General features: G+C 39.7%; 2 protein-coding genes across 4 annotated transcripts in view; one reads left to right on the plus strand and one right to left on the minus strand.

Moving 5' to 3' along the window:
* Nucleotides 1-15,923, plus strand: part of TAX1BP1 (Tax1 binding protein 1) — a 97,172-nt gene extending 81,249 nt beyond the window's left edge. Inside the window, exons 15-18 of one of the 2 annotated variants that reach the window (XM_045495168.1) lie at nt 2,291-2,474; nt 3,054-3,202; nt 13,856-13,938; nt 14,799-15,923. In XM_045495168.1, coding sequence (XP_045351124.1) covers nt 2,291-2,474; nt 3,054-3,202; nt 13,856-13,938; nt 14,799-15,000 — 618 coding nt within the window. In that variant the 3' untranslated portion in view covers nt 15,001-15,923. The remainder of the gene's footprint in view (nt 1-2,290; nt 2,475-3,053; nt 3,203-13,855; nt 13,939-14,798) is intronic. The other variant, XM_045495169.1, reaches the window with a different exon arrangement.
* Nucleotides 15,924-16,453: 530 nt separating this feature from the next.
* JAZF1 (JAZF zinc finger 1) overlaps nt 16,454-26,022 on the minus strand; it is a 347,639-nt gene continuing 338,070 nt past the window's right edge. For both annotated transcript variants that reach the window (XM_045495170.1, XM_045495171.1), the window contains exon 5: nt 16,454-18,843. In XM_045495170.1, coding sequence (XP_045351126.1) covers nt 18,667-18,843 — 177 coding nt within the window. In that variant the 3' untranslated portion in view covers nt 16,454-18,666. The remainder of the gene's footprint in view (nt 18,844-26,022) is intronic.

Consider the following 26,022-nt stretch of genomic DNA (forward strand, 5'->3'; position numbering starts at 1 on the left):
TGCCCTGCCCCCACCTGCCCCTCCCCCCCCCAACTAAGCATTTAAGAAAAATATATATCTTTGAAGAGCTAAATCTTCTAATTTTGAAAATAGTTTAATTTAGCAGTATTCTTCTTAATGGTTCATGCTATTTGTGTCCTAACACATTTTTGCCTCATTCAAGGTTACAAAGAATTTTCTTTTGTTTTCTTCTACTAGATTTATAGCATTAGCTCTTATGTTTAGGTTTATGATCTATTTAAAGTTAATTGTTTTGTATGGTATGGCACATAATGAGAATTTGTCCATTCCAGTTCTTTTAAGCTTATGCTTAAAAAAAGCCCATCCCTGTCCTTCATTGAATTACTTCTGCATCTTTGTTGAAATTGAACGGACTATGAATATGGGTATTTTGGGGGCTCTGTCCTTTATTGATTTATATCAGGGGTCAGCAAACTAACATCTACAAGCCAAATATGGCCCATGGCCTATTTTATAAAGTTTTATTAGCATGTGGCCATGCCCATTCACTTAGGTATTACCTCTAGCTGCAACAGTAAAGGCATATTTGAGTAGTTGTGACAGACTGTTTCTTACAAAGCTGAAAATGTCTATCAGGCCCTTTATGGGAAAAATTTGCAAGCCCCTAATCTGTATGTTTAGTCATATGCCAACATTGTAGTCTCCTGATTTTATAGCTTCTTATATCATAAATCTTGAAATCAGGCATAAGTCTTTGTTTTTTTTTTTTAATGGGCTATTTTAGCACCTTTGTATTTCAGCCTTTATTTTCGAATCAGCTTGTCAATTTATACAAAAGCCTGCTGGGATTTTGTTGGGATTGTATTGAATGTATAGATCAATTTGGGAGGAGTTAATAGCATAAAAATGCTGTTTTCCAGTCCATGAATGTGGTAGATTTCTTTCTGTTGAGGCTTTCTTTAGTATCTCTCAGTAAGTTTGTGGTTTTTAGTGTATAGGCAATGCACATTTTGTAATTAATTTATATCGGAATATTTTAATATTATCTATGGATGCTACTATAAATGGTATCTTTAAAAACTTCATTTTTCAATTGTGTGTTGCTTATATATAGAAATACAGTTGATTTTATGTATTGACCTTGTATACTGCAATCTTGCTAAACCCACTCATTCTCCTAGTTTTAGTAGATTCCTTAGGATTTTCTACATATGTAATCATATCTCCTATGAATAAAGATGATTTTACTTCTTCCATTCCAGTCTGCTTTAATCTTAATCTTGCCTTAATCCACTGTTTAGTATCTCTAGTATGATGTGGAGTAGAAGTGGTAAGAGCAGGTGGAATTATTTAGTTTCTCACCATTAAGGTTCACTGTAGGCACTTTGTTGTTGTTCAGTCTGGCTATTTGAAATGTATTTTTTCATATTAAGGAAGTTCCTCTTTAATTCTGGTTTGCTGAGATTTAAAATATATGTGAGACTGTTGAGTTTTGTAAAATGTCTTTTTTACATCTATTGAAATGATTATATGGGTTTTTTTTTCCATTAGTCTGTGAACATAGTGATTTACATTGATTTTTGGATGTTAAGCGAACTTTGTTTTCTTGTGATAAAACCCACTTGGTCATGTTATTTTTAAATATCATATTTGATTTTTTTTTTGTTTTGAGAAAGTTGTGCACGCACACGAGCAGGGGAGGGACAGAGGGGGAGAGAAAGAGAATCTTAATCTCGAGCCTGACGTGGGGCTCGATCTTATGACTATGAGATAATGACCTAAGCTGAAATCAAGAGTCAGATGTTTAATCAACTGAGCCACCCAGGCACCCCATGTTTGATATTTTAATGAAGATTTTTGCATCAGTTTTATGAGGGATGGGGTCTGCAGTTTTCCTTAATGTCATTGTTTGGCTTTGGTATTAGAATAGTGCTGGCCTTATAAAGTAAGTTCAGAAGTGTTTTTTGAAAGAATTTATATGGGTTTGGTATTTTTTAAAAATAAGTTTCTTAAATGTTTGATAGAGTTTACTAGAGAAGCAGTCTGGTTTGTTTTTTGTTTTCTGACTTTTATTGACAGCTAACTTGTAAGAGCTGCCCAGTTTCCTCTTAGCTCAATAAAAAGAGTATCATCGTGGCACAAATTTGAAAATACATTGGGCTTTTTTATTCTGCCTTCTGATGTTGGAAGGGACAATTATGCGTAGTTGAGAGCCACCTGTATTCTTTGAACATAATAGGAAAATAATTTTATTTTATTTTGACCAAATATTTAATGCTGCCCCTAAAATATTTCATTGCTTATTCACCTTTGGTTTTGTTAATTTTAGGAACTTAAAATGAGTCTAGAAAATCAAGCAGAAAGGAAAACAGAAGGTCCGAATTCCCAGAGTCCTCGGAAGATCTCACAGCATCTCAGTACATGCTCAGAGCAAAATGGTCATGTTGCTGCAGTGCCAAATGTACAGCCAGTTCTGCAATATGGTAATCCTTATGCAACACAGGAAACCAGAGGTTATTGAAATATTTTTGGCTTTGAGTTAACTGAATATGAAGTTTTTTGGTTTGCATCTTCCTGAGATTAGAGAACTATTAGTACAGTTAACTGTAATAGAAATTTATTTATTTATTTATCTGTTTATTTACTCATTTTAAAGCTATCTCTAGACCGAGATTCTTTTAAAGTTTATTTATTTTTGAGACAGAGCACCAGCAGGGGAGGGACAGAGAGAGAAGGAGACACAGAGTATGAAGCAGGCTCTAGGCTCTGAGCTGTCAGCACAGAGTCCAACGTGGGGCTCGAACTCAGGAACCGCAAGATCATGACCTGAGCCACCCAGGCACCCCAGAAACATTATCTTATAACCAGTAGTTTTAATGTTTAACTAGGGTTCATCTAGGAGTGCTGCAGCGCGAATGAGTAGTCTTTTTGCTTATTACATGTAGTTCTTATTTTAAAAAATCACTTGGGTTAAAAGACATCATTTTTGTGATGCCCTAAAATGGTTCTTCTATCCTGTTCGTCATAGCTATACACAAAGATTCTCATTTTAGTACCAAGTTTCATTCTACTCTTCCAAAATTTTATTTCAGATGGAGCAGATGGTGCTTTTTATCCCGATGAAATCCAAAGGCCACCTGTAAGAGTACCTTCTTGGGGAGTGGAAGATAATGTTGTCTGCAGCCAGCCTGCTCGAAACCTTAGTCGGCCGGATGGTTTAGAAGACCCTGAGGATAGTAAAGTAAATTGAATTTCCATTTTCTGAGCCTGTCCCTTTTATTTTTTGTTTCCTGTAGAGAGGTTTGTGGAAGAAGGGAAGTGTGTGTGCTTGTGTATACATGTGATTGCTTACTTAATTTTTGGAAAAATCTGCTTTTATTTAAATTTGAAAAATCAACCATCAATATGCGTCAGACTTACACTTTAGGATTATACTAAAGTAAAAGATTAAGTTCAGAGAATGGCCTCAGAATATCATAGCTATCAGTTTAATCTTTAAAAAATGTTTTTGAGTTATAATTGACATATAACATTAGTTCAAGTATACAACATGATTCCATATTTTTTTTTTTTTTTTAATTTTTTTTTTTTCAACCTTTATTTATTTTTGGGACAGAGAGAGACAGAGCATGAACGGGGGAGGGGCAGAGAGAGAGGGAGACACAGAATCGGAAACAGGCTCCAGGCTCTGAGCCCCCAGCCCAGAGCCCGACGCGGGGCTCGAACTCACGGACCGCGAGATCTTGACCTGGCTGAAGTCGGACGCTCAACCGACTGCGCCACCCAGGCGCCCCTCCATATTTATATATATTGCTAAATGATCACTACAACAAGTCTAGTTAACTTTCATTATCACACATAGTTACAAATTGTTTTCCCTTTTGTGATGAAAACCTTTAAGATGTGCTCTCGGCGGCTTTCAGATGTATGATACGTTATTATTAGCTATAATCACAGATAGGTTAATCTTAATTATCACTTACTAAGTAATTTATTCTTTTGAATGTAGATGTACTAGGTTGGAAGAAGCAGTGTTAATGACAATATTATGCTTCAGTATGTGTCCTTTAATTTTAACATTTATGCCCCATTTTAAATTTTAAGATGGACTATATATAGCTAGAAAAAGAGCAATCTTTATATATATATATATATATGTATATATATATAAAATATTTAAAATATATATTAAAATATTTTAAATATTTTAAATATTTTAATATATATTTTAAACATATATATATATATATAATTATATCACAATTTTCTTCTTCTGAGAAATAATTCTTTTAGACATCATCAGTATTTAATTTTTTAGCAACCCAATACTGATTATTGAATTCGTTTGTGTAGCATGTCATTTTTACTTTTACTTCATTGAAGAGATTTCTTCACTATTTAGTAATAAATTCTTTTCCTCATAGCAGCTCTTTTTGGATTTCCTGTGCATTAAGATGAATTTAAAAGAAATGCTTTATTGTGCTCTTTGCAAGTACAGCAGTATCATGACCTGTTTCTCATTTAATCTAGTTTGCTGCATTTAATTGCTATTAACCTTTGCAGAAACTGATCAGTGTTCAGACAGGCATGATTTTAGCCCTAGTGCTCAACACCCATAATGGAGAAAAATGTATTTCTCCCGCCTGCCTTTTGGCCTTCTATGTCCATTACTGGGAATAATTAGGAAAACTGTCAGAACTTTTGTAGCCTATTTAAGGTCTAGAGTATAATCTTACTGCTTTTTCACACCTTTACTTCACATTTTGCATATTTAATCTGATCATTCTTGGCACAGATGTTACATGTGACAAGCCCTTCTCTTCCATAGTCATCTGCTTCAGTTTAATTAGGAGAATGTTCTTTCTGATCTGTGTGCTTTGCCCTCCTGCAAACCCATGAGAAGCAGTGTTAGAGTCTTGTGCTCATTTGCTGACATGCTTAGATTTGGTAATGAGATGGAAGGACTCTTAATAGGCAACACCTTGGGTAATTGTATTTTGCAATCAGAAGATTTTTCACTTTAGACAGAAACTAATTTTTATGTACATTTAGACTTTTCAAAAAATCTTGTCATTACAACAATCACTTGCAAGTAAAGTATTTTAATGAATAATTTTTAGAATATAGAAAGCAGATTTGAGTTGACCTATTCCTTTTCTGTGGTTCCCTGCCCGGGGAGTAATTAACAACCACAGGACCCTGGAGTCAGGGTTGAGGTTGCCTGTTCTCCAGCCTACCTCAGTCGTAAACTTGCCATATCTCCTCCTCCCTTCTGTACCAGAAACTGGTCAGTTATAAGATCAAAAGCCTTTTGTGACTCCCTTTTCCCTAATAATTGTAGTAGCAATAACTATAGCATCATAATTATAATGGTGCTTGGCTGTTTAAATATATCAACTCATTTATTCTTCATAGCAGTCCTGTAAGGTAGGAACTATTATGATCTTTTCCTTTATAATGGAGGAAACCGAAAGAATAACAGGCTTGCTTCATCACACAGCTGGTTAAGGGTACAGTCAGATGAGGATTTGAACCTCATCAGTTTGGCTATAAGAGCTGTGGTCCTAATCACCTATCAAATAGACTAAACCAGAGGTTCATGGCATGACACCATATAGGCGAAAACAAATACTGAACAATTTCCTAATGAATGTAGTAACTATTTGAAAAAAATAACGTATTCTGAATTGAAAGAAAAACTCATATATATTTTTTAAGCTTATTTATTTCTTTTGAGAGGGTGGGGGAGAGAGAGAGTCCTTCTATGAGCATGGAGCCTGATGCAGGGCTCTGTCTCACAAGTGTGAGATCATGACCTGAACTAAAATCAGGAGTCAGATGCTTAACTGACTGAACCACCCAGGCTCCCCGAAAAATGCATATTTTTATTTCACTTTTAAATAAGCACAGTTATTAATGGGATATATGTGCTTGTTGACCACTGTACAACTGCTTAAACCTCAGAGTCAGATTGACAAGCCACCTTCATTTCCTCATTCACATTGATTTTCACAAAGCACATGCTTTGTTTCATCAACTGCCAAAAACCCACCTTCTTCTCAAAGATAAGGTGTCACTGAAAAGAATGTAGCACTATCTACTGTTGAAATTGTGGGCTATCTTGAACTAGTTGTTCATGTAGTATCTGACAATTAACTTAGAAAATTAAAAATCTCCCATAGTACTCTGTGAATTTGATGTGGTGCCTTAGCAATAGAGGAACCATGTAAGCCCTTGCTACTAAGAAATACAGTATGTGGACCAACAGTATTGATATCTCCTGGGAGTTTGGTAGAGATGCAGAATCTCCAGCTTCACTCTGTACCTAGTGAGACTCAGACTGGATTTAACAAAAATCCTTTCATGATCATATGCTCAGTAGAGTTTGAGTTGCATTGGTCTAAACATCCTAAGCCCATCATTCGAGACAGGAATACATTTTCTTCCTTTAACACACATCCTACTTTTCAGTTGTTTTCATGCCTTTGTTCACTAAACTCCTTGGACTGCCTTTATTCCTTTTCCTTCCCTCTATCTCTGAAAGACTAAAGCCCACACATTCTGTTGATGTGTGGTTTGTTTGCAGCTTTTCATAAGATTCCTTCGCTGTGAATCCTTGAACTGAAGACAATTTTTTTGGTGAACATTTTTTTCCTGATGAGTGATTCTCAACAAGGGTCTGTGACTGAAATTATTAAAACTACATTTTGGGGCGCCTGGGTGGCGCAGTCGGTTAAGCGTCCGACTTCAGCCAGGTCACGATCTCGCGGTCCGTGAGTTCGAGCCCCGCGTCGGGCTCTGTGCTGGCAGCTCAGAGCCTGGAGCCTGCTTCCGATTCTGTGTCTCCCTCTCTCTGACCCTCCCCCGTTCATGCTCTATCTCTCTCTGTCCCAAAAATAAATAAACGTTGAAAAAAAAAAAATAAATAAAAATAAAATAAAAAAAAAAACACTACATTTTGAAAGAATCAGGGCCTCTTTCCTGTCTGTCATGGTGCATTTGAGTTCTGGGTTGGTATTTGTCTTTTTTGGGTAAATACCTAATGTGTGATTACTGGATCATAGGGTGTTTCTATTTTTAATTTTTTGAGGAACCCCCATATTGTTTTCCACAGTTAGTTGCATCAATTTGTATGCCTACCAACAGTGCATGAGGATTCCTTTTTTTCCACATCCTCACCAACACTAGTTGTTTCTTGTGTTTTTGATTTTAGCCATTCTGACAGGCGTGGAAGTGATAGCTAATTATGTTTCTGATTTGCATTTCCCTGATGATGAGTGATGCTGAGCATCTTTTCATGTGTCTGTTGGCCACCTGAATGTGTTCTTTGGAGAAATGTTTGTCCGTGTCTTCTCATTTAAAAAAAAAAACAACATTTTTTTTTAATGTTTTTTTTTTTTGGTGGGGAGAGAGAGAGTCAGAGGCAGGGCACGAGCAGGGGACGGCAGAGAGAGATGGAGACATAGAATCAGAAGCAGGCTCCAGGTTCCGAGCTGTCAGCACAGAGCCTGACATAGGGCCCGAATTCACAAACTGTGAGATCATGACCCAAGCCAAAGTTGGATGCCCAGCCAACTGAGCCACCCAGGCGCCCCTCTTCTGCTTGTTTTTTACTTGGATTATTTGTTTTTTGGGTTGTATCAGTTCTTTATATATTTTGGATACTACCCTTCTATCAGACATGTCATTTGCAAATCTCTCAGTAGGTTGCCTTTTAGTTTTGTTTTTTTGGTTTTTTTTAGAGTGCGAGCAGGGGAGAGAGGCAAAGGGAGAGAGAATCTTTTTTTAAGTCTACTAGAAATTTTTTTGTTTGTTTATTTTTGTAGAGAGAGAGCAACAGAACATAAGCAGGGGAGGGCAGAGAGAGAGAGGCAGACATAGAATCCAAAGCAGGATCCAGGCTCTGAGCTGTCAGTCAGCACAGAGCCCAACGCAGGGCTTGAACTCCCAAACCGTGAGACCATGACCTGAGCTGAAGTTGGACGCTTAACCGACTGAGCCACCCAGGCACCCCTATTGGTAGTTTTTTGATTACCGATTTAGTTGTATAGCTGGTTATCAGTCTGTTCAAAGTTTCTATTTTTTCTCATTTTAGTTTGGGTAGGTTATGTGTTTCTAGGAACTTATCCCTTTCTTCTAGGTTGTCCAATTTGTTGGCATGGAGTTTTTCATAATATTCTCTTAAAATTGCTTGTATTTCTGTGACGTTGGTTGTTTCTCCTCTTTCATTTGTGATTTTGAGGTTTGTTTTTTTTTTTTTTTGAGTCTGGCTGGAGGTTTATCAATTTTGTGGTTTTTAAAAATTTTTTTTTAATGTTTTTATTTATTTTTGAGACAGACAAAGACAGAGTGTGAGTGGGTTAGGGGCAGAGAGAGAGGGAGACACAGAAGCAGAAGCAGGCTCCAGGCTCTGAGCTGTTAGCACAGAGTCCGATGCGGAGCTCAAACCCACAAACTGTGAGATCATGACCTGAGCCAAAGTCGGACGCTCAACCGACTGAGCCACCCAGGTGCCCCTATTTTATGTTCTTTTGAGAACCAGCTCCTGGTTTCATTGATCTGTTCCATTTTTTTTTTTTTTTTTTCCGTTTCTGTATCATTTATTTCTCTCTAATCTGTATTATTTTCTTCCTTCTGCTGGTTTCAGGTTTTTGTTTTTCTAGTTTATTTAGGTGTAAGGTTAGGTTGAGATTTTTCTTGCTTCTTGAGGCAGACCCGTTATAAACTTCCTTGTTAGGACCACTTTTGCTGCATCCCAAAGATTTTGGACTGCTCTGTGGTCATTTTCATTTGTTCCCGTGGAATTTTTAACTTCTTTCATTTCTTGGTTGGCCCCCCTTCATTGTTAGGAGCAGGTTATTTAACCTCTATGTATTCTCTTTCCTGATCTTTTCTTGTGTATTGTAGTCAGAAAGGATGCCTGGTGTGATTTCGATCTTTTTTAATTTGTTGAGACCAATGTTTTGTGGCCTAATATGTGGTCTGCTCTGGAGAATGTTCCGTGTGCACTTGAAAAGAATGTATGTTCTGCTGTTTCAGGATGGAATGTTCTGAATATTTAAATATTTATGTTTATATATGTTAAATCTATCTGGTCCAGTGTGGCGTTCAAAGCCACTGTTAATTTTCTGTTTGGATAATCTGTCCATTGAGGTAAGTGAGGTGTTAAGGTCTTCTACTGTTATTCCATTACTGATTAGTTAGTTCCTTTATGTTTGTTATGAACAGTTTTATGTATTTGGGTGCTCCTATATTGGGCGCATTTTTATGTCTTCTCGTTGGATTGTTGTCTCTATGAATTTGACTATTGATCCCTCATATAAGTAGAATCATGTAGAATTTGTTTTTTTTATTACTGGCTTTTTCACTTAGCATAATATCTTCAAGATGTATCCATTTTGTGATGTGTCAGAATTTCCTTTTTGAGGCTAAATAATATTCCATTTTGTTTATCCATTTATCCATTGATAAGACATTTGGGTTGTTGTCACTTTTTGGCTAATGTAAATAATGTTGCTATGACCATAGGTGTACAAATCTGAGTTCCTCCTTCCAGTTCTTGTACATGTATACCCAGAAATGGAATTGCTGTATCAAAGGGTAATTTTATTTTTGTAATCATTTTGCATTTGAATTTTGAATTTAGTATGATTGCATTTTGAATTTAGTATGATTAATCTTATTTTATTATGATTGTCCTCTTTTATTGTCCAAGAGATTAACCCCTCTTAATACTATTTCAGACATTCAAGCTGGTTATGTACTTTAATAAGAAAACAAAGAATTATACTGTTTTTATTTTATTCTATGTTTTGAGTTACTTTTTGTGTTTTAGTAATCTGTACATCCAACACGGGGCTCAAACTCTCGACCCCACAATCAAGAATTGTATGCCAATCGAGCCAGCTAGGTGCCCCAAGAATTTTTTTTTATTATTTATTGTTTTTAATGTATGTTTATTTTGAGAGAGAGCATGGGGAAGGGGCAGAGAGAGAATCCCAAGCAGACTCCTTGCTCTTCAGAGCCTGGCATGGGGCTCGGTCTCATAATTGTGAGATCATGACCTGAGCTGAAATCAAGAGTTGCATGCTTAGCCAACTGAGCTACCCAGGTGTCCCCACTAAGAATTTTTTTTTTTTTTAATTTTTTTTATTTTTTGGGACAGAGAGAGACAGAGCATGAACGGGGGAGGGGCAGAGAGAGAGGGAGACACAGAATTGGAAACAGGCTCCAGGCTCTGAGCCATCAGCCCAGAGCCTGACGCGGGGCTCGAACTCACGGACCGCGAGATTGTGACCTGGCTGAAGTCGGATGCCCAACCGACTGCGCCACCCAGGCGCCCCCCCCACTAAGAATTTTTTTATAGGCTAGATTTTGAGTTGGGAATCTCATGAGAAGATTTTGAGTTTCATATGGAGCTTCAGTTTACTGTAGCTTGTTTGCTTTGTTTTGTTACAGAAATAGTATTGTCATGGTGAGTCTAAAGGCAGATGAACAATGTAAAGTGGTTTAGATGCTTCTGGAGATTAAAATGCTGTGAAAAATGTTAGTTTTTAATTATTTGCAGTTTTTCATAAATATCTCTCAGTTTGGTATTCCCAATAAAATTTGCTTACGAGATTATTTTGGCAGTTTAGGTAACAGACTAGGTGCTGGTATTTTAATGCCTATTCACAAATTGTTTTTGCATTGACAACTTTCAGTACTAAACTGTTGATTATTTTAGCAGCTTGGGGAAGGAATCTTTCTCAAATACGTGATTCTCTGCCTTCCTAAAGAATACCTAATCTCACCTTGATGATTCAAGTTTGTTAATTGAAACATCAACATTAAACAGTGTGTTCATGTTCTGTTACTAAAGCTGTGTGATCCACTACTGAAATGTTATTGGATGTTTTGAGTTGTCTGCTTTTCTTTTTACTGGTAGCCATTTTTTTGTTGTTGACAGTGGGCCTGCCTGAATAGCCTTACTTCCCAAACTAATTTGTTATATTTAATCTAGTATGGTTTTGGAAACTAATTAACCAGGCTTGATGAGTAAAATAGAATAAATGCATTTGTGAGTGAAAATGTCATTTTCCATGTCAGGATCATAAGACTTGGTATGAATTGGCTACTCAGAGAACTTACAACCTATTTTCTGGTTTTGAATTACTGAGTAGGTGATTTTTCTTAGTTCATGAGCTCTTATGTCTCATTATAACATCAGAATTCTACTCTTGAATCCCTTTCCCCTTTTATTAGGTAATAGGTGGTTAGAAGATACAGAATAATAGGGTTATCATTGCCAAATTACATATGGCTTTAGAAAGTATAAAGGTAAGAAAAAGTACGCGTTGCTTCGCACCCTTCTACCTGATGTTTAACGTGTCAGATTAGGTTGGTCTAAGTCTAGCACTTGAGCAACAGACTCTGTTGTTAGCTGGTTCATGGGAGCAGTAAATTGGTATAGGCTCTAAGTTATTCCAAAACAGGGAAAAAAGGTTATGAGATTTTTGGTTCCATTATATTTTTGATCCTTAGAAAGTTGAGTTTTATTATAAGTATCTGTCATCAAGAATTTTGATAGTGGAGCTTCAAGACCTTTCCTTTTTTCTTTTCCATTATTTTCTTAGATAGTATTTGAAAATATGAGGTTTTATGCTTTTTTCCAAGATAATTGGGAAAATTGTGTTCATTATCATTTTATATGTACTTCTTTAAGCAGATTCATTGTTCAAATATTGCTGCTGGAAGCCCTAAATCTGGCAGCTAATGTGGCACAGAATTAAAATTTGTTGTCCTAAATACTAGGGTTAGCAGATTCAACTACTGTATCATTTTACTGTACCTACAGATTTAAAAGCTGTCTAGATTTTAGTTACTTGAAGACTTAATATTCTTGAAGTATATTCCCCAATTTCTCAGTCCCTCATTAGGTTATATCTATTTTGTTTTTGTGCAGTGAGCAGTTTCCTCTTGACTGTGACCACCAGGGGATTGAAAAGCATGTGCAGACTCATTATGATCAGAATGTTTTAAATTTTGACTCCTTTTTATTGTGAGTTAGTAATACAGTTTAGCAGTTAAAGAAAAAATCACCTCAAATAGGCCACTATGGAGACCACAAAGTATCACTTCCATGCACCCTCTACCACACTTTTCTGACCAAGAGCTACTTTGAGTTTGGGTCAAGGTCGATCTTCAGCTTATCAGTAAATGTAACCTGTTAAGCTTACTGAAGATTAAAACTTGTTTTTCTGTGTTGGTATCTATTTCCTAGTTTGAAAACTATGAATAAAGGAAACAGGGATTATCTTAATGTTACCACACTGAAAAAATATGTACATAGTGTAGTATTTAACAGGGAATCATATGTAAACAAAAATATTTTCTCATGTGATGAATATGAAAAAAAAAAAATTGGGGCGCCTGGGTGGTGCAGTCGGTTAAGCGTCCGACTTCAGCCAGGTCACGATCTCGCGGTCCGTGAGTTCGAGCCCCGCGTCGGGCTCTGGGCTGACGGCTCGGAGCCTGGAGCCTGTTTCCGATTCTGTGTCTCCCTCTCTCTCTGCCCCTCCCCCGTTCATGCTCTGTCTCTCTCTGTCCCAAAAAGAAATAAACGTTGAAAAAAAAAAAATTAAAAAAAAAAAAAATCTCCCTTACCCTTTCTTGGACTGTTTAGGAAGCAATAATCAGAGTAATAGCCAGGTAACCTCTCCTACCTCCCACTTCTGATAAAAGAACTCAGTTTGTCTTTTGTTTCCTCAGAATTTCACACTGTATACACTTTGTTGGTACCTTTTCCCATGACAGACTCGATTGCTTAGCCCATTTGTAGTGGCTCTGGAACAAGCATAACTACCCAGCAATATAAGGACTTTCATCAGTGCCTGGTATACCTGTTTACGTATTGTTCATGACATGAGAGCAGTCAACAGCTGCTCAGAGGAAGAAAGCACATGGGCACTTTATGGCGATGTGGTTGGCTTTTGATGTGACGTGAGTCTGTATTTGGCTGTTGATGTAGCTCATACAGATCTTTAAAAAGTGACCACATGGAAATCCAAGCCAGCATTTGCTTTGATTCAAACCCAGATTTACAGGTTTTTGGCAATTTTCCTTGGCAATCTGTCAGACACTTAATACTGAATTTCCTTCTTTCACAACAGAGTTATGAGGCCTGTAGTTTGGTACATTCTTTGCTTTATCATAGTTTTCCAGTTTGATTTGCCTGTGTGTGTGCCCCCAAGAACATACACATGCAAAGTCGTATTTTACTAGTTTTCCTTGATAATTTCTGTGTATCATGTGATGGGATGTAGGTTACAAATTCATTGAATAATAGGAAACAATGCAATCTTAAAATTTTTATGAAAGTGGTGATCTAGTCTAGTGTACGGAACAATAAAAAGTCAAAAGGTTACCTACACGTAATAGGTTTAAAGTTTATGGATCCGTACTTTATATACAGGTGTGGTACATTCTTCCACTAAATACTGCTTTTATTTCACGAAGACTTAGTCCACACTGAATGCTTTTATTGTTTATTTTTTTGGGGGGTGGGGGGCCAGGCACGGGCGAGGGGTAGAGAGAGAGGGAGACACAGAATCTGAATGGGCTCCACGCTGTCAGCACAGAGCCCGACGCAGGGCTCGAACCCACAAACTGTGAGATCATGACCTAAGTTGTGAGATCATGACCTAAGCTGAAGTTGGATGCTTAACCGACTGAGCTACCCAGGCGCCCCATGGTGAATGCTTTTAAAATTGACTTTTAAACCTTTATGTGAAAACTAATTGGTAACGGAAGTAAAATTTTAAAAAGTATAATCTTAATTCCTTTGTATTGTGCTTGAATTAAAGAGCATGCAGTTTCTCTCTTCTCAAAAGTTGCAAAATTATGTTTTGCCTAGGAAGATGAACATGTGCCCACTGCTCCCGATCCTCCAAGTGAGCATTTACGTGGGCATGGAACGGGCTTCTGCTTTGATTCCAGGTAATTTTTCTTTTCCTTGTGTAGAGCTTGGATTATGTAGATGAGTGGTTCTCAAAGTATGGTCCCTAGAAACTTGTTAGAAATGTATATGATCGGGGCTGTACCTGGACCTTCTCAACCCCAAACTCTTGGTGTGGGTCCCAGGAGTATGTGTTTTTTTTTTTTTTTTTTTTTTTTTTTAATTTTTTTTTTCAACGTTTATTTATTTTTGGGACAGAGAGAGACAGAGCATGAACGGGGGAGGGGCAGAGAGAGAGGGAGACACAGAATCGGAAACAGGCTCCAGGCTCTGAGCCATCAGCCCAGAGCCCGACGCGGGGCTCGAACTCACGGACCGCGAGATCGTGACCTGGCTGAAGTCGGACGCTTAACCAACTGCGCCACCCAGGCGCCCCAAGGAGTATGTGTTTTAACATGCCTTCCTGGTGATTCGGATGCATGCAATCCTTTAAGAAGCAATGCTCATGAATACTCGTAGTGGTCAAACTGAATGAATACTGTAGGCACATTGTAAGTTCTGTTAATCTTTATAGTTTTACAGAAGGCATTTTCTGTTAAAAATTGAGGAATTCTTGTCACTAAGCTTCATTTTACATAATGTGATTGCATTTTGGGGCTTTTAATGGAAAAGTTTTTGTCAGTCTAATTGTAAAACTCCATTGAGAGGCTTTAACAGTGGTTTATTACATGTCAATTGTTTAGAAGCAGAGGTTTCTGGAGTAAGTGAAGACTTTCAAGGTAAGTTTAGTGTGAAATATCGGCTTACGTAGATAAATATAACATCTATCCTGAAGATTATTGCTGTTCAGAAATTTTACTTTTTGGAAATAGTAATTCTTTCATTTTTCTTTTTCTTCAAGCTTTGATGTTCACAAGAAGTGTCCCCTCTGTGAATTAATGTTCCCTCCCAACTATGATCAGAGCAAATTTGAAGAACATGTTGAAAGTCACTGGAAGGTGTGCCCAATGTGCAGCGAGCAGTTCCCTCCTGACTATGACCAGCAGGGCTTTGAAAGGCACGTGCAGACCCATTTTGATCAGAATGTTTTAAATTTTGACTAGTTACTTTTTATTATGAGTTAGCAATATAGTTTAACAATTTAAAAAAATCACCTCCAATAGACTACTATGGAGACCACAAGGTATCCCTTCCACGTACCCTCTACCACACTTTTCTGAACAACCGCTGCTTTGGAGTTTTGTGTTACTAGGGTCAATCTTCAGCTTATCAATAAATATAATTGTAACCCCTGTTAATCTTACAGCTTAAGAAAACTTTTTCTGTGTTTGTATCTTTATTTATTCCCCAGTTTGCAGAACTATATGAATAAAGGAAATGGATTGTTTTAATGTTACCACACTGAATATATATGTGGAGTGTGTGACTTAGCATAATATTTCCAAGTTTCTGTTGACCTTGTTGATTGAGCATGACTACTAAATATTATGTAATAAAAATAATTTATCATAAGTGTGGCAAAATAATTATTTGAATACAGAAACTTCCATAATTTAACCCATGAAAGGATTTTTTTTTAACTTTTCTTTAAAAATGGAGCTGCATGTAGAATCAGCTCACATGCTTGCAGTATAGCAAATACTTTTTGATATTTGAAATGTTTGCTTTAGGAATAGAAGGCATATTTTGCTAATTTTATGACCAAAACATTTTAGAATGACTTGAGTGATTATTTTTAAGCCATCTTGAAGTTGTATTTCTGTCTAATGGGAAAATGGAACAAATACACCAGTGCAGTTGTTTCATAACAACTGTTTCATAGAAAGGATCTACTAAACAGTGGTGTTGGTGGCATAAAATCACAGAAAGTGTATCCGTAACTTTTCCACATTTTCCTGATGGAGGAGAATTTTGAAAGAAGACTTTCAGTAAGTGATTGAAAATGTGATGTATAAATGCAAATCAGTGCGTTCATTGTGTCTCTATGTAGTATTCTCATTAACATTAAAGAGGACACATTTTTGGAGATGTGTAATTTCATTGTCAAATTTATTTACGATAGCTTTTAAGTGTAAACATCATTAACATCTTTTTTTTTTTTTTTTTGGTCTGGGCTGTTAAGTTTCCAAACAGTGTTTCTCTTAAAATATGAATGGTAAGAATTTACTGTGATTTTGCTTCTTTTGTAGTTATCAAAATAAGCTTAAGCAAGGTAGCTGGGATGTTAACCTTATAATCCGCGTGGTGGCATTTCGGTGTGCTGTGTGTGAACTACATTCACATCGTGTTGCTTGTGTTGGTTTCTGAAAGCCGAAGTTGTATTGTTGTTGGAATCCTTGAAAAAGAATTGTCAGGGCAAGACGGGCTGTGGCAGACTAGAAGGCAGCAGTAGCCGAGACGCCCCCGGCTCACCTTCCCGGGAGGCGGATGTGCGGGTAAAACACGTTCAGTGGGGGTAGTCTCACGCTGCGTCCGTTCATTACGGAGCAAGCCAACCTCCGAGTATCCTCCCCATGTTAGGGTGGTAACGGACACTACTGAAAATACAGAGCCCTGTTTGTTTTGGGTCAGAGGCAGTTTATTTTAAATGATTTCATTTACATTTATAAGCAGCTTTTCTTGACAGCAATTTTGATTAAGTTGCCTTCAGTTCTAAAACAAACCTCTGTTGCTTTCAAACTTAATGTGCTCTGTCCCCAACAAAACATATGAAAATATAATTTAAAGCACAGTTTTCACAGACACAGTACGATACATTCACTATACACGGTATAACAAAATATTCCCATCCTTACCTGTTTAGTAATACTGTCACAAGGAATAAGTAAATAGAAATTGAATTTGTTTTATAGTTGAAAGAAATTTAACATGCACAATGACTATTTTATGACTGTTTAGCTGTTGAACTACTGATCCAGCCTACATTTCTTGCACTAGAAGGAGCAAAGCTAAATAATGATTGCTGGCCTAAAAAAATTTTGGTCAATTATAGGTAGATATGAAGTATCCAAGCAGGGCCTTCTTATGCACCAACTAGTTGCTTCTCATTGTCTGGATCACCCTTTTTCAACCTAGAACACTGTATATTCAGGACCAAGACCACTCTTCAGAGATCTGAGGAAATTTTTCGAGGGCAGTGTCTTTAGAAATACTTTAAAATCCCTCATTATGAGAGATCGACAACTGAAGAATATAGAAGCTTACCCATCTGGCCAGTCATCCTTTCAGACTGTGTGAAGAATTGAGGAGGGACACCTGCTTCCCAGCTGTAAGACTTTCATCAAATGGGAACATGGAAAGTTAATTTTGTAAGCAGTTCGAGTTTGCTTTTCACCAGTTTTGTGGGCAGTTAGCCATCTCAGAGCAATTTTTATTGCATAATGAGGCAGTTGGTAAACTCTTGCATGTTTAAGGAATAGCACTTGGGAGAAAAGAACACTCAAGGCATGATGGTATTGTTGGTGAGAAAAACTTCAGGAATGGTCCAGACGTAGGTCACTCTAATGGGTCATATTAGTCACTCTCTGACCACCTGCCACAAGAAGCACTTAATTGTCAATAAGGCTCAATTTCGTGTTTCGGCAAAATGTTTTATAAAGCTAAACAGACGTTGCCAATGGGAATACAGACCTCTACAATGTGATGGGAAAAGTGCCTTAAAAAAAAATGTCTAAAAACACAATGAGCGTGAAGAAGAGGCAGTTGGGGGGTGGCGTGGGGGGATCTTAACAAAAATGTTCTCTTTGAAACGTGCTTGTAATTTTCTTATTTGCAACCCATAGGTTTGTTAGGGCAGTGGTTGCAAGAATTGGCAACACATAAAACATTAAATCTGTTGGCAATAGAGAACTACAAAGTGCTTTAAAACTTCACCTAAAGATGAAGATAGAACTAAATTTCACACACAAAAATTTGCACTTAAGTATTTCAAAGTGTTTTCTAACAGATTTCAGGGAAAAGTATTTCACTAAACTGGTATCTTGGTCCACAAATATCAACAGGCATAAACTGAATCCCTTGCACCCAGCAGGCACTCCATGAATGTGTGTGAAATTAATGAGTGAACTGAATAGACTATTTTGTACAAAAATGCCATTTATAACACAAATGATTGGTAAGTCAGATGGCAAGATTTTCAGCTTTTTAAGGGGCAGAAGGATTTGCAAGATAATATAAAACACAGAAAGCACACCTTTTACGTATGTTATTTAAATATGAAAATACTTTTAGCATATTATGTTAAACATTCTTATTTATATTTCCATTACCTAAAGTCTTTCTACTCACAAATACTAACTCCATTATGTAAGGCATGGTAACCAGTTTGATAATGAAGGTATTATTTTGGTTTTGAACATAGTGAGTTGATGTGTTGAAAAACTTCAATCACATTACAATCTTGGGGGAAAAAAAAAAATCTCAGTGCCAGCCCCTCCTCCCCCCAGTTGATATCACTGCAATACAACCTAATAATATGCAACATGCCCTCAATCTTATTTTCTTTTGGGGGAAATGTGCTGAAGAACCTAGAGCTTTTTCTGTTTAGCACCTTATATCAAAGTAATGAAAATGGGTATGATGATGACATGTGCAAATGTACAAAATCATTAACTCTACAAAGATACATCATTCCAAAATTACAGAAAAGTTTTAAAGCATGCATTTAATTCTTTAAAGGGTTGCTGAATGCTTCCCCTGCAAAAAGGTGGCTGTTTTCAAAATCAGCAACTGCTGGTGAGGGTTTCTTGGCACAGTTGGGGACCAGCATGTTATTGCTGCATCTTCCTGATAATCTCAGCCGACACCGGGGGGTGGAAATTGATTGTGTGGTGCCGCAGGCCCTGAGCTGTCTTGTAACTCTTACCACAACGACATTTGAATGGTTTGCGGACGCGGATCTGTGTTCTGTGACCATTCTTAGCGTGGTACTTTATGCCATTCACATTCTGTGGAGAAGACAAAACGTCACCGATTAGATGCAACCAAGATGTCAGACTGGGGAAAACCTCGGTGTGGGTCTGGATTACAGTGGACATCTCCTGGATGGCAGGTGTGTACAGGGTAGGCTTTGCCTGAGCTCTAGTGCCAGCAGCCTGAGGTGATCGTGGGCCGTGCAGAGTGGGTCATTTACTCTGACAAATTTTACATAGACTATGTATTCAAGACTGTAGAAGGAAGCACAGTGAGTTCCTCTGCCTAGAACTTTACTTCCTTTCTGGATCATTTTTTCCATTTGGAAGAGCGTTAACAACAGTCATATAAACATAGCCTCAGGATGACCAAAAAACTGTCTTTCGAAAGAAGACCCAGGGCAATAGAGTTCAAGATCTATATAAATCCCTGATGCGGAAACTCACCTAAGTGTTTTGCTTCCAGACGGTTGGAATAACCTACCTTACCTGGAATTTTCGTCCATTTTCTACTTTGCATTAAGGCAGGGTCTCTGCCCCAAATCTTGCCCCAAATCATGCCGTGACACAGTTGTGTGTGTTAAATAAGCACCCGTGGACAGACTGAACATTTATGTGCTGCATTCCAAACATAGGTTACGGAAGTCTCAACAATGTAAGAGTTCCAAAGTTCAAGCTGGCGCGCACATTCTGGATTTCTAAGACTCCATGCTTTGAATCACTCTACGGACTTAATTTACTATTGCTCAATCCCAATTAAATGGTGAGAAAACGGGCATTGAGTGATGAAAGATTTAAGTAAAAATAAATGGCCTAAAAAAATTAGATGATTAGGTGATATTAGAGCATAGGTTCTCAACACCCAGGTCTGCGACTGCCAGATTTGGGAGTAAGGGAGGACACAAGAGCGAGCTTGAAACAAAGACGGGAGAACAGGTCGTCAGAAGTATTACATGTATTACATGTAAAGTATTACATGAATCTGATTCCACTGAGCCTAGTCCTAAATCCAACTCGGATTCCAACATAGCAGTCTTGACCTTTACTCATAAGATGCCCTTCCTGAGCTCCCAGGTACAGGGACGGTCTGCTCTTCCATGGGCATCTAGGACAGTGCCTGGCCCATAGTAGATGCTCCATAAGCATCTGTGAGTGGTGAATTTGTTAGAACGTGGTTCACTATTCTGGAATAAGTTGAGTTGCCATTAAAATGGGTTCAGTGATTATTACTATTTACATTCCCCTCTTAGAGATCCATAATGCACATTATCCTGCTTGACTTAGTTGAACCCAGGGGTGCCAAACAGCAATCAGTTGGCTGTGTTCAGAGCCTGACTGACGGTTGTCCGTGGAGTCAAAGCACAAGGACAAACACCCTTTGCCCTGGACACCGGGTTCTGGGGCGTCTGCACCTTTGTTTCTGTCCATCCCGCATCAATCCCTCCATGCGGGACAAGGGAACCCCTCCCTGTTCTAGAGGCATGTTGGGGAGAACCTGCTGCTGCAGCAGTGACAGAGGGAGAGCAGTGACAGTGGCAGAATCAGGCCCATTAAGATGATGGGTAGATTGCCCCTGCCAGCCTCCTGCTATTCCAGCCACCCCAGCACAAGCCGAAGGATGCGAGTAGAGCCAGCTGCGTATCCCAGCCCGAGCGGGCATCTTTCTGCCACCGCATGAGGCACCCAGGTAAGAACCACCTAGCTGGTGCCAGGCAACCCACAGAACCACGAAGGACAACGGTTTTAAGGTACTTGAAATAAGTTTTTACAAACATTAGAAAAGCACCACTGGCTTTCTAGGTAACAATACGGTAGGAAGTTTCCTGGCTCGCAAAGACTAGAAATTTGCATCCGTCCCTCGCTGACATCCCATTTACTATAAAGCTCAACAGATACCTTCACTGAGCACCTACTAGGGTCCTTTTCTGTAGATGGAAGGGTGACTCAAACATTCCATGTCCTTGTTTCCACAGGGAACTTGTAAAATGGATCATCAAAAATCAAGAAAATAGAGGGAACCAAAACTACCTTCGACTAGCCAGCAAAACAGCATGGCGACTCCCAGCAGGAACAGGGCTTAGATACTCCATCCAGGCCTGAGTTTTTACAACTCATTAGGTGAGAAGTCTCAAACCCGAAATTGCTAAAGCCACAAGAAGCCAGTCCAACATGACCGGATCCAGAGTTCGGCAGGAGAAGGACAAGGCCAGGGTGGAGGGGATTTCAGCAGGTCTGTGGTCTGTTCCCCGCTTGAATGTAAACATGGTGGTGTGAGTCTGGCCGTGAGACTGTGAGGAAAACACCGCTAACTCCATACATTTGCTTTATTACTTTGGAAAAATGAGTAAGCCACTTGCACATTTGGAAACACGTGGCTCTTCCAGGGTTGGCCAAAGGACCTAAAAAACCTACCTTACCCGTCTCTCTCTTTGTCGCCGTGATTTCAAATGTTCACGAGTGTCAGTGGGATACCCTGTCACACGTTAGTGCAAGCTCTAATGAGATTCAAGATTTGTCCCATCTGTTCATTCACAGATAGCAATGGGAACTTTCACTTTTCTAACACTTGAGGTTAAAAAAGATTCACGGACATTTATATATAATTGCAGAGAGTCTAAAAGAAGTTTGGTCTTTCAGAAATATTAGTAACTAAAATAGATGATGGCAGGCGACTTGAAAATGAAATGCTTAAATCCTCTGGTCTCTGGAAAGAGGAAAGGGAGTTGATTTTTGAATTTTTTTTTTTTTTTTTTACATTTATTTACATTTGAGAGACAGAGCGTGAGTAAGGGAGAGGCAGAGACAGAGAGAGACAGAATCAGAAGCAGGCTCCAGGCTCTGAGCTGTCAGCACAGAGCCCGACGCGGGGCTCGAACCCACGAACCGTGAGATCACGACCTGAGCCGAAGTCGGATGCTTAACCGACTGAGCCACCCAGGCGCCCCAGGAGTTCATCTTTAAAAAGGGAAAGAAGAAAAGGGGGGGGGGCAAGGAAGGTCAGTAACATGAAGAGCTTCTCATGCTGAGTATTTGAGGTGTCCTGTCTTATCCAGTACTCCTGTTTTAGATGAAATGGACACTGAGAAGGTGAGTGAAGCAGGTAAATGATAGGCTTGGGATGGGAACCCAGGGATGCCGGATTCCAGAGTAGTCCATGTTTCTCCCAGAATTCCACATACCTGAAGTGCTAGGTACTTACTATGTAGTACAACCAGCTGGTGGTCTTTGAAAAATCTTACAAGTTGGGAAGGATTGGGACACTCCATCTGGAGAAAACGGTCAGTAAACTATGGTGGTCTGACACAGGGCTGGCATGTGCCGGAAGGCAGGGAGGAGACAGCAAGGGGGCACAGGCAGACAAGGGTGGCATCAGCTCATTTCCATGCCAGGTTCTACCATCAGGAGCTACCTGCCCTGATGAGGGAATAGAACCAGTCAATGCACAACGAACAATTCAGACGCTCTTCTCCAAATTCCAGTCCAGATCAAATCATGAAATCTAAAGTCTGGACGCCAAGCTGGGCCACTGTGTCCTCGACAGTATTTTATTTTTATAGTCCGTACTCAGACCCGAATAAATACAATATGTGACATGTGCCCTTGATATAAAAACTAACTTTCAGTTCCCCGCAGGCCTCGATGCTCTACATAAAGGAGAGGATGAAATCACTTGGGGATTTGATAAGGAAGAAAAATTAAACGAGCTGGGGTTGGAGGGGGTGGTGATACTAAGAGTGGAAAGTAAAGCCACCTGTAGCAGCGTGGTGACACCAACCAGCCTGAGAGCTGAAATGGAAGTCACTCCCCCGCTGGACTCCGCATGGCCGCAAATACAACGTCCAGGATGAGTCAGGTGGGAGTCACATCTTTAAAGTCCCTTTATTAAAGCAATCTGTGTCGAGGGTAGGTAATTGTACAAATGTAGAAAATGCAAAGGAACATAAAAAAAGAACAGGTTAATCACTATTGATCATCTGAGCTACCTCCTTCCAGCATTTTCCCCATGAGAGATCTATCATAGGAGATTGGAATCTCCCACCATTATGTATTTTTTTTTTGAAAGAAGGATTTTGAGGGCATCATTTTATTCCATTGCCCTACTGTTAGAAATTTAGTGTTTCCTAAATTTGTGCTGTCATAGTGTGATGAACATCCTTGTATATCAATCTCTGCATCTCTGACGATGTGCCTGGGATGCATTTCTAGGAGACTATGGAGCTAAGCATATGGACTTTTCTTTTTCTTTCTTTCTTTCTTTCTTTTTTTTTTTTTTTTTTTTTTGAAGTTCTGATTATTTACTGCCAAGTTGCTTTCTGGAAAGGTTGCCTGTTATACCCCCACCAGGGCTTCTGATGGGACAGTTAGGAGAGGCAAGGAGATTTAGATCTGCTGAGGGAGAGAAGGGCTGATGTGGCCTTCCCGGAAAACCTCGAGCTCACACCTGCCTGGCTGTGTATCTGGACATTAGAGGCCGCCTTCACGCTTTCTTCACGATGCTGAAACCACCAATGTTCTCCATGTAGCAGAGGGACCCTTCCAGAGAAAGTGCAGGGGACAGCTTGTTGCCTATTTCTTAAAAATACCCTTAATTCTAACAACTCTAATATTTAAACTTATCAAAGGCAAAAAAAACCTCAAAGCACCACAGCCCATCTTTTAAAGCCATTCCCAGTTACAAGCTTGGGGAGTCCTCTCTCTCTTGCCTGCAGTCAGAAGATGAGTGTGGGTTGCACCAAGGTGGATGGGATCAGTTATTCCAGGCCTGAAACGTGTCTGGGACAAATCCAAAATCACGTTACTGCTCTGGGGTCCTGGTGGTTGGCTGGGGGCGGGGCGTTGTCTTCTTCCCCATACATTTTGCCTCTGCTCCTTTATCCTCAGAGTATCTACTTGTCCAAGCCCTGTGACCGATGCTGAAGGGTCAATGAGCTGTGTGGACCCTTGGGATGAAAAGCTAGTAAGTGCTCTCTCCAGTGGTATGAACAGAGCGAGTAGAAAGGTCAGGGGATCGAACTTCAGTTGGGGAATGAGCGCCGGGAAACTTGGTACGGCCTCCCCCAGAGGAGGTGGCATTTGAGCCGTGCCTTGAGAAGTGAGGGGAATTCAAATGAGAAGTGCTGATGGAGAGAGGAGGGAAAGGGAGCACCCCAGGCAAAGGGATTCATCCGGGAAACAACATGGAGACTCGGCTGTCCTGCTGGGCCCCTCTCCCTTGCCCAACTCAGCCTGAAGTCTAGAAAGTTAGGAACGTCACCTCTCTGTTCTGCAAATGCTGGGAAGTGGCGAGAAGTGGCGAGAAGCACTGATCTGGGGTCGGTGCCCAAGCGGCTAACGGGTTAGAGACTCCCTGCCAACAGCGGACGAGTCTGAAGAGAGCCCTGGGAATGAACAACAAGATGGCACCACTTCTGGATTCTGCCTGACGCCACAGCACAGCCGCTCATTAAACCTTCCTCAAGCCAATGCCCAATCGGACCGTCACGCAGTAAATAAGAGGCAGGAATTACACCAGAGCTCACCACTGCCCTGCGGCCAGTAACTTCCCAGCAGAAAGAGTCAAACTGAAGCTTGAAAGGAGTATGACCACGCTTCCTCAAGCACTCGGTTAGAAGTAGTTACGTGTTTGTTCTTGGCCCACGTAGCATTACTTGGCATTCTGGCCCAGAAAAGGAAACTCACACTTCCCTCATGGAAATCAGGACCTTAATTGCCACCCGGGGTCATCTGTCAGCTGGAGGTACTGAGTCAGGCAGCCTCCGCAGCCCAAGCTTCACTCAATTTTCTTTTGGCCTTACGTGCAGAAAGAACATTCAAGTCCCCAACCACCCAGATGTAGACAACTACAGGAGAAATTGCTGGAAACCCAAGAGAAAAATTACAGCAAAAGAATAATGGTAGGAAAACAAGTGAGGTGGGGAGGCGGGGGGAGGCTGTGGAGAAGGAATGAAGGGGGCAGGGAAGCCTGGAGAGAGGGGCATCTGGAAAGCAGGCAGGAATCAATGAGCGAATTCTCGGTCTAGCTTTGTCCACTTTGAAATAAATAGAGAAGGAAAACTCTCTCTCTGCCACGCAAGAGCTACCCTCTGGAAAAATGGGCCTGTCTGACAATCCCTTGGCTTTCTGGCCTCCCGAGGTAACAGCCTCCTTGCCTTTCCTACTCTGCCTTCCATGCCTCTGACGTAGAAAATGTGTGTTTCCGGGGCGCCTAGATGGCTCAGTCGGTTAAGCGTCTGACTTCGGCTCAGGTCATGATCTCACGGTCCGCGAGTTCGAGGTCCGCGTCGGGCTCTGTGCTGACAGCTCAGAGCCTGGAGCCTGTTTCAGATTCTGTCTCCCTCTCTCTCTCTCTCTCTCTGACCCTGCCCCGTTCATGCTCTGTCTCAAAAATAAATAAACGTTAAAAAAAAAAAAAGAAAGAAAATATGCGTCTGTAACTGAGTCATGTTCTGACCCCAACAGCTCCCCTGTCCTGATGGGATTCTCACACCTCCACCCTGGCGTTTTCATTTTACACAAAGCATATCTGGACTTTTCCATGATAAAATGCTAACAGTATAAAATAGGTGAAACCTTGGCCACTTAGTCTTGTGCTTCATTTGTGTTGCATGCTTCTATATAGCGGCTGGCACAAAAAATACTGAAGTCGTTTTCTTTTTTAGTGTTCAGGGACATATTTAAGAGCAATGTGAGTACTGCTTATGCTGTTGCACATCTTTTAAGCCTTTTTATTAAAAAAAAAAGGTCAACCTGCTGAGCTATGGGTAAATTCGCATATCATCAAATGTACCAAGTATGTTTCTGATTTTTATATTTCTGTCTCACAGCTGGATTTTAAAGAGTTGCTGACACTTGGCAGAAGTGTTGCAATTTTTTTTTTTAAAGTGTTTGTTTATTTAGTTTTGAGGGGGAGAGGGGCAGAGAGAGGGAGACAGAATCCCAAGCAGGCTCCACACGGTCAGCACAGAACCCGATGTGGGGCTCGCGCTCATGAACCGTGAGATCGTGACCTGAGCTGACGTCAGACACTTAACTGACGGAGCCACCCAGGCGCCCCGAAAAGTAAAAGACTTTTTAATCAAGTATGTATCATCAGCTAAGAATGTATAGATTTTAATATTTATCTAATAAATATTCTTCCTTCCTAAAAAAAGAAAATTTGTTTTTTAAGGCACCCTCTGGACTGACACCTGAATGTTGTGGGTGTTCCTCATTGTT

This window comes from Leopardus geoffroyi, chromosome A2, assembly GCF_018350155.1.
Source record: "Leopardus geoffroyi isolate Oge1 chromosome A2, O.geoffroyi_Oge1_pat1.0, whole genome shotgun sequence".
NCBI lineage: Eukaryota > Metazoa > Chordata > Mammalia > Carnivora > Felidae > Leopardus > Leopardus geoffroyi.